The 9,131-nt window shown below is 33.4% G+C and overlaps 1 protein-coding gene across 1 annotated transcript; it reads right to left on the reverse strand.

Moving 5' to 3' along the window:
• Positions 1 to 2,551: 2,551 nt before the first annotated feature.
• Positions 2,552 to 7,697, reverse strand: LOC107792376 (glucomannan 4-beta-mannosyltransferase 2). The gene is made up of 9 exons (XM_016614587.2): positions 7,191 to 7,697; positions 6,973 to 7,071; positions 6,240 to 6,492; positions 4,852 to 4,962; positions 4,107 to 4,243; positions 3,895 to 4,008; positions 3,602 to 3,801; positions 3,314 to 3,511; positions 2,552 to 3,162 (listed from the first exon to the last, which is right to left on the reverse strand). The coding sequence occupies exons 1-9, from the start codon at positions 7,497 to 7,499 to the stop codon at positions 3,003 to 3,005; spliced, it is 1,581 nt and encodes a 526-aa protein (XP_016470073.1). The 5' UTR covers positions 7,500 to 7,697; the 3' UTR covers positions 2,552 to 3,002.
• Positions 7,698 to 9,131: the final 1,434 nt, after the last annotated feature.

Consider the following 9,131-nt stretch of genomic DNA (forward strand, 5'->3'; position numbering starts at 1 on the left):
CTCGAGTATATCATCCAACGTTAACAATAGTCTTTCCCGTCCTTTTTTCATCTAAGGATATCAACTAATGCTGAAAGAATAGTACTTATTTGCAAGAAATACTCTGCAGTTTGGACCAATCATGTGAGATCATTTTTGTGTTCGTTAGAGGAGAAGTTGTAGAGCGTCCATGTATAACAAGTAACTTCCTTTTTTTTTTTGGTGCAACAAGTTACTTCCTTTAGACAAACATATTGGTGCAACAAGTGACTTTAACCTTTTCAACCTAAACCCACAAGGAAGTCATCCTTGATATCTTACCTAGAAACCTCTTCCATAAAAGGTTTTCTCTCTTTGTTGACTTTACGTTTCCATCAAAATGTCTCTTATTCTTTTCTTTTTTTAAATTCGGAATTTACAAGTCCAACTAATTCGTTTTGGAGAAATTCAGAATTACCCTAATTTGTAATTACTAATTAAAAATTAGACATAGTTTCAAAATTAACTAAAATTTAACCACTTTTTTATGTGAAAATAAAATTTAGACAAAAATATCCTTAGTTAAAATCCTAATTTTTTAGCATAATATGTTGGAGGTCAAATTTTACATGTGAAATTCCAACATAATATGTTGAAATTCATAATGTGGTAGAATTCCAACATAATATGCTAGAATTTTATATGCGGAAGTTCCAAAATCCAACATATTATGCTGAATTTTTTTTATTTTATGTTTCAGCTAAGGCTATATTTTTTTTAAAAAAAATTACCCTCGTATTAAATAATGGATATTTTTAGTTATTTTGTAAGTATTGATTGTTTTTAAATTAAGAGTCTAAAAACTACTTAGCCCATGCTATTTTGACAATCTGTTTTGGGTAGGATCACTAAAGGGGGCTAAAGTAGAAACTCCTAACTAAGAGATTCTTCATTCCAAATGCTTGAAATCGAAATTTTTTATAAGTAGGATGGAGAAATCTCAATCATCCCGCTACTCTTATGTATGCTACTTTGGTACAATTTTTTTTTTCTTTCCCGAGTTCTTTCACCAATAATAACAGTAGTGACTTTGATTGCTTGGGTGAGTTCTTTTTTTTGGGCAATCTCTGCTCATTTTCTTGTAAATTTCAATCGTAATTTACGATTAAACTAAATTTAATTTGCTTGAATGTAGGAGCAATCTATTTTAATTTTTTATTCTTTTCTTTTCCATTCTGAGAAAGAAAAAGTGTCCGAGGCAAAGTCCAATTATTGAAGACAAGACCTACTAATGACACGTTGAAGTAGAGACAGGCCATTTAGGCACTTATTGTGGGAATTAACAAGTTATATATATATATACCGAGGGTCGTACGCAGGATAAGGTGTGAAAAGGTATGAAATTAAATTTATACCATGTTTGGTTGATGGTATAAATTTATCTCAGGATAAATTTAATCCCAATCTTAATATAGAATATTCCACCTTCTCCTATCAAAATTGGGATTATATTATCCAACCTCCCAAATTGAATAAATTAGTCCAAAGATTATAATCTCGGAATAATTTAGTCTGCGTGCCAAAAGACCAGTCAATTACTTTCTTGCCATGTGCTATTAGCCAGAGTTTTTATGAATAAGCTCTTAGCTCTTTACTCTTTTCTTCTGATTTCTTTACTTTTGTTTCTGACCTTGTCGTCTCGGTGGCATGAAAGTGACTTAACATAACTGATACCAAACCTTGTCTCAAGTAAAGACAGCATTTATCGTTACTTCTTAATTTGTGGAGTAGTAGTATAGTTTGACATACATTTTCATTTTGCTAGCTTTCTTATTGTTTGTCCATGTTATTTTGCCCAATAGACGATAACGTACACCTAATGCTATATTTTCTAGATGAAAGTGTGACTGGGTACCAAATAGTATCAGTTATCAAATTGCTAATAATATACTATGTCTGAGTACCCAATTTCTGTGAGTAATATTTGGTGTTACAAAGAAGAAAGGTGAAAGGTGCGCCATTCTCCTCTTTCTCATTAAAGTTAAAAGTTCACTCCATTATGAACCTTTGATTAGATAACCAATTAAAAGCATTTTTATAACAGATCTCTTTGCTTGAAAGGTGTAAAAATGCTGAATTTAATTAAATTCTTGTTGCTTAATTTAAGAAAGTATCTTGCGTATTTGCCACTACACCACGATATCAGCAATGATTCAAGGGTCTCAAAAGTAGGAAATTTAATAAATGAATATACTAGTAACCCTCACCAAAGATTTGGGTGGAACTTGGAAAATGACCAAAAAACATTTTTAAGATTTGGGTGGAACTTGGAAAATGACCAAAAAACATTTTTATTATCATATATAGAAACTCTGCTTCTACCTCAATCATTTCACTTTCATACGTTAATATTTAAAGTAGATGACTCTGTACTATAAACTGAAAACCAGAAATTAAAGGATAGCGACAAAAAGATGGAATAGAGCTCAAACACTTTATATACCTTTCTTATCACACAACAAATAAAAAACTGCTTCAGTTCCAACAAAAGACTTACTAAATAGAAAAAACAGTAAATAACTGAGACGTTAAATTCATTGAATCACTAAACTCCTATATATTGAAAGAGTCTTGAGACTAGAATGACAAAAAAAATCTGATTACAGAGTTGGCCCTTTTTGTCATATCTTGAGGTTATTCTCCTCTCCAGAAAGGTGAGAGATACAATAAGCAAACAAAACAATGACTTACAAGCCAAAGAAATATAATGTCACACAACTAAAATGCACTCTAACAAGTAAAATATATAATCTATCTATTGGCTAATCATTTTCTACTTCAACGTTCATTGCCCTCTTCAACAATTCATCCATTTTAAGTTATCGGCGTGCTGAGCCTAAAGATGGATCATTTTCTTGAATTTACCATCCAAATGGTTGCAGGGAAAGTACTTCATATAAATTATATTTCTGTGTAGATGAAACAAACAATTGCTGGCGATAAAACTCTTGCCAGTAGTGGGAAAGCTGCTGCTGCTGCTGCCGCTAAGAGGGGACTATAGTGCCAACGTAGCCAAATCCAGCAATGGTAAAGGTAATGACTTGCAGGAACACATAGATAAAGTACACTCGCTTCCCATAAAGAACATCATATAAACCACAGAAGAAAAGGAACACTGCAAATCCCAATTCTTGTGGAAGAATCCTGTACAAATTATAACAAATTGACTGTTAAGATAGAGGCAGATTTAAAGGGGGCTATCGAAAATGTAAACATATAATAAGATCAGAACCCCGCTGTGACGAGATGACATATTACAACCATTTAGTGGTATTAAGGAACAGAGTTTCCTCACCTGTCTCCAAATAGAGGTCCTCGGGCTTTCTTGGCTGGTTTCGACTTCTCTTTGTTCTTGAGAGTATCACCTAGTTTCTCTGTCACAACCCATTCGTTGGCCCTCTTTGCCTCGAGCAAACCAATGAATGTAGCCTTGGTTCGGTGGAAAGCCATCACGTTCTCGAAGAGAATCCAATAAAACAGTAAATGAATTGACCTGCAACTCCCATAAGCATATTAGAACATTGTGAAAGAGTTAAAGGAGAAAAGCGACAACTTGTTAGGACATGATGTTATAGTAGTAGACCTTGGAGTTCCAACAGAGTTGAGAGTGGTGATGATACAAGGGATGTAAATGGCACCCCATAGTGGGACTTCAACTTCAGGAACCAAAAGTGTCAATGGAAGAACAACACAGAAGAAGAAAAATGTAACCATGTGAGCTATGATCTTCCGGACGAAAAAGAAGCTGTAGATCACATAAAACTTCTTCCAAACATTCACTCTCTGCAAAAACAACAAGACAAGATTGTCCTTATCTTAGTTCATGTTCCTTTGTTTCATATTAAATGCAATACTATCATTAGACAGACAACTGACCTTGTTCCTAACAATCTCCATCACCATTTTCCTGAACAAATTGGCAGGGCCACAAGACCAACGATGTTGCTGAAAACGGAAGGCTTTGAATGTACTGGGAAGTTCACTTTTCACCTAAAGTACAAAGAAAATAAAAGGGAATTTTAGCAGTTATTTCCTCTAACTAGAAAGTTTTCAAGAATTGTGATCCAGTGAGGAATTTTATCAAGTACCTGGAGGTCACCAAGGTAAACAAACTTCCAGCCCTTAAGACTAGCTCTAACTGCAAGGTCCATATCCTCAACAGTTGTTCTGTCCTTCCATCCACCAGCTTCATTAATGGCTGCTATTCTCCATATCCCACCAGTTCCTATAAAAAGTTGAATTTTTTCTGGTTACGCATTTGCTTCATGAACAAATCCATTACAATAATGTGTCCTATTAAGATACTTTACGCTCAATAATGTGTCATATTAAGATAACTCCACCGCCAAGAGGTGGACAGATGAAAAAAAATCACCTCGTATATTGGTATTAAATCATGGTCTTCGATAATTTTCATTTTAATTCATCGACAATAGGCTACACCTTGAATGCTAGCTCGAATAAAGTTATCTAAAGATATTGAAGAATATTCTTATTAAAAAATTTCGACATATACAGGTACTCTTAACTCTTGATTGATTTTCTTATTAAAACAAAATGCATTGAATCTTAGCTTCATTTAGAAAAAGGAAAAAAGAAAAGAAAAGGGGAACAGTTTCAATTAATAAAGAGGTCAGATATTAACTATAGATGGAAGTGAAGCATGTGGGTATCAGCTTGATTCTTGCTACAGCTGCAAATGAGTTTAATTAATTACCCAACTAACTTTTTATATTAACATTTTAGTAGGTAGCATAGCACCGTCAACTGTGAAATAACTCAAAAGTAATTGTAAAAACCAATAAAGTAATATGTAATTCTTTTTCATCTCACCATTGAAACCGAAAAATGCATGAGTAGATGAGCCCACTTCTTGCTCCACTGTAAAATGGTAATCTAGTGACATCTCTTGCATTCTTGTCAATAGACACTCATTTGCATTCACTGTAATAACCATAAAATAAAAACAATAAGCACAGCCCTTTGTTACATAATTTGCAGAGCAGTTATAATTACAACTTAATCGCTAATAATTACAACTTATTAGATAAGTTCTGCATGTCCAATTGAACTTGTTACTTTCGACACGTACTATACATATATACATCTCAAAAAATATTTTAAGATGCATACAAAAAAGGAAGTAAAATCTTACTACAAAAGAATCAACAAGCACCAAACAAAGTGTCGGTGAGAACAGTAGAGTAAGGGAAATGAAGAGACACGTGGAACTGACACAGTGGGATCCACGAAGTGGACCCTTGTGGGTCTGAGCTGAGCATAATTGCACGTGGAGGCGCATTAAATGACAAATCTACCCCTCCTACAATCTCACCTCACTGTTGACCGTTACGTAAGTAAAATCCGACTTCGTCCACGTTGTTCAACAAAATGACAAACCTACCCCGGTTATCTTGCATTTCCTCGCCGTTAACTCGGGGGCTTCAACAAACGGACAGGATAATAACGTCATTACTCCACCGTTGATGTCGCCACCGACAAGGATGCTTCATTAAACTAGTATTTTCTTCTTTCATTTTCGTATTTAAGTTGCTTAAATGCAAAAACCTTCATTTTGGCTGAACGCGCATATAAAGTATTATCAATCGTGGGGTCCTAACTTGGTACAAGAAACTTCAAAATCATCATGTAAACTAAAAAGGCAACTTGAAGTATAAAGTATCCTGCGGTAATACAAATATTATTGACTTATTCTACGGCTCGAACCATGACCTATAGGTCACACAAAGACAATTTAACCGTTGCTCTAAGACTCCCCTTCATTATAACTAATTAAATCCTTTTTTTATGACCTCGATCATTATCAACACAAATAAAAATTGTGTAGGTGAATTTGTTATGGTCTAAGCCCGTGATGTACGGAACGTCAATGGAGAAAGTAAACTATAAACGTCATCCCAATTCCCGTGACTTATGGAGTTTTGATGGACCCACAGAAAATATGCAGCAAATCTTTCCACGAAGTATAGAGTATTTAGTAGTATAATTTACACTTTTTAATTTAGCGTCTTAAAATGCATATGCTTAAACGTGCACTACTTAAATTAGTAACAGTGACACTGTTCACTAGGACCACCGACACTTTCCTATAGCAACACATAATAAATGTAATTAATGAACAATCAATATCTCAATTTCAAGTTAGTCGAAATCAACTTAAATGCAATTAACGGTAATTAGAAGATAAATTCAAGTCTTACCAAATCGCCATCTACCCTGAACCAGGGCAATTTCCGGGTTATGTACCAGAAACGGGATGGATCGACGGAGAAAATCGGGTTCGGGTCGGAAATCAGCGTCGAAAATAACGACGTACTCGCAATCTTTGACATAATTATGCTTTAATCCTTCTTTAAGTGCTCCAGCTTTGTAACCACCGCGGGATTCTCTTATTTGGTACGTTATGTTAAGTCCTTTGCTTGCCCACCTTAGACATTCTGTCTCAACCATATCCTATCATAATAATAAATGTTTAATTAAGGAAAAATAAACCAATAATAGTCGTTATTTATTGAGTTGCATATAAGAAATTTAAGGGAAATAATGTCGGTTTTGGTAGGTGAATAATGTGTCATAAAAGGTCGACATTCACAATTAAAGCTAAATTAAATGCTTAAAAGAAGGGCCAAAATTTAACAGTTGTAAGAAATTAGAGGGTCGGAATATATAGGAATAGGTGTAAAAATTAAGTAAAGGTCAAAACTCGAGATCTTATTATAAGGATTACATTACAAAGATCAAGGTACCAAACTTGAAATCCAAGCATTTTCTTAAAAAGACTGATTAAAAAATATTTATCAATAAGTACGCTGTTAATTGTAGTACCATGTGCTTTGTTGTTTGAATTTCGCAATGATTATGATGTAAATTATAAATAAAGGATGCTTACATAATTACATTGGCAATGCAATTTTAAGGGACTGTTTGAATTACCTTAATGATAGGATCAGTAGAATCATCAAGAACCTGAATAACGAGTCGATCCGACGGCCATGAAAGGTTACACGCAGCTCCAATGGAGATCTTATAAACCTATACCAAACAAGTGACAAGGATTTCAACAACAAACAACTAAACACAAATTAAACAAATCTCTACGTATTTTTAAGCAAATCGAGAAATTAAACAAACATAATGATGAAATTAGTCACCTCTCTTTCATTAAACATAGGGATTTGAACAAGAACTTTTGGAAAATCAGCACTACCAATTTCCAAATCATCATCAGCCATTGGTTCCCATTTATACCTTTTATCTGGTTTTTTCATAAAAAGCTTAACAATAACAATTACTATTCCCATATAAAGCCTCTCAATAAAAAGCATTAACTCCATTACTAAACAAATGTACACAGCTGCCCTCAACAATGGCACTAACAATGGCGCCTTTAATACTTCCCACATCATCCCTATTTGCCCAGCAATATCAGAAGCAGTCGCCTGAAAAGTTGATTCCGCCATTTGTTAAATTCCAAAAAAAAAAAAAAAGACTCGATTAAATAGGTTAAATTATACTGATAGTGTAATACTGCTCTGTTCGATTTATAAAACAGAGCAGTATTTCAGCATTGTAGAGAAACAAAGAAGGAAGGGGAGAGGAGAAGAGAAGAGAGGAGTGGAATAGTGTAGACAGTGTGAGTGTGTAGTGAGTAATTGATAGAGAGAGAGTTGGGGGAGTTTTATAGTCAGTTTTTGGACTTAATTTGGACTTTTCTATCTAAAAATAAAAAATAATCCCCTCTACTTTTTTTCCCTTTTTACGTAATTTCTTTTAACAAGTGGATTTGCTATTTATTGTTTTTTAATTACTAAAGACCCCAATGGAACATATCAAGATCCCATTATGGCGCAATTGGATCACTGTTCTAAATTGAAGAAATAAAAAGGAAACTCTTTCATTTTTCTAAGCTCCAATTATGGCGCAATTTAACTTTCTATTATTAGCAAATTGTATCAATTACAATTAGGTCAAGCTTAAAACAAGGCGATTATTACAATTAGTTGATGTATTTGAACATTTTTTACCGTTAAGTACGTGATGATTATTTAAACGATTAGTATTTCGAGCAGCTGTAAATTATATTTAAACAAGTTAATATATCCGTTATATTTGTCGTTTTACATTATTTTTCACTAGATTCTCTGTGATAAATCGAAACACGGAATTTTGATATGTTAAGATCATGACTTGATCTTGTACTTGTTGTTTTATATAAATTTTCACTAGATTCTTTATGATAAATCGAAATACGAAAATTTGATATGTTAAGATTATGACTTGATCTTACACTTTATATACGAAATTTTGATATGTTAAGATCATGATTTGATCTTACACTTAGTAAATTATAGTAGTAATATATCTTATTTTCAATTTTTCCCTCTTTCATTCTTGCATGTACATCAATGACAATAAATCATTAATCATTATTATCTTCATGATACAATTTCAAAAAAATATTCTTAGATGAGAAAAACAACCCAATGTTCAATAACTAAATCTGGAATTCCATAATATAGATCTATGGCAACTGAGCTGTAGAGCTACTCTAATTGTACAATGTGTTTAATTGGTCAATTATTATATATGCTCCATAGATGTCAGATCTTGATATTTGCACCTTGGCCTCAAAGAAAATATAATATAAGTATTGCAAAAAAGCAAAAATAAAAAGAGAACACTTATTTTAGTCACATAAAGGTTGTAATAAGAAGTTGGAAGAGTTGTCAAATTGTCAAATTAGAGCAAGATTCATGTGAGAAACAAACTGGAAAAAAAAAATGACTGACTCTTACATTGACACGAAGGCAATGGAATATGAGTATTAAGTTTTTTTGGAAAATTCCCATGAAATTCTCGATCGCTACCTTTTGGGTGCGCACTAGGTAACGTGTTCAATATGCAATAGCTCGCAAATTACATAAGAGATGAAAAATGTATTAGGCAAGTTCGGTGCGACGAACTCTGACTAAAAAGGCTGTTGGTGAAGGGAAATAAATCTCAAGTTTTCCATATAAAAACCCACTCATCCAATCAACTCAGTAAATCCCTACGAGCTTATAATGTTAAGTATTTTGGGGCAGGGGATCTTT

Source organism: Nicotiana tabacum, chromosome 18 (genome assembly GCF_000715075.1).
Source record: "Nicotiana tabacum cultivar K326 chromosome 18, ASM71507v2, whole genome shotgun sequence".
In the NCBI taxonomy this organism is placed as follows: domain Eukaryota; kingdom Viridiplantae; phylum Streptophyta; class Magnoliopsida; order Solanales; family Solanaceae; genus Nicotiana; species Nicotiana tabacum.

What these genes read in the sequence shown, in the direction of transcription:
- LOC107792376 (XM_016614587.2), bottom strand. Translation starts at nt 7,499, where the DNA reads ATGGCGGAATCAACTTTTCAGGCGACTGCTTCTGATATTGCTGGGCAA. An exon ending in TTTACCTTGGTGACCTCCAG is followed by an intron (nt 4,009 to 4,106) that starts GTACTTGATAAA and finishes TTTGTACTTTAG; the next exon opens with GTGAAAAGTGAACTTCCCAG. An exon ending in GGACCTCTATTTGGAGACAG is followed by an intron (nt 3,163 to 3,313) that starts GTGAGGAAACTC and finishes TAATTTGTACAG; the next exon opens with GATTCTTCCACAAGAATTGG.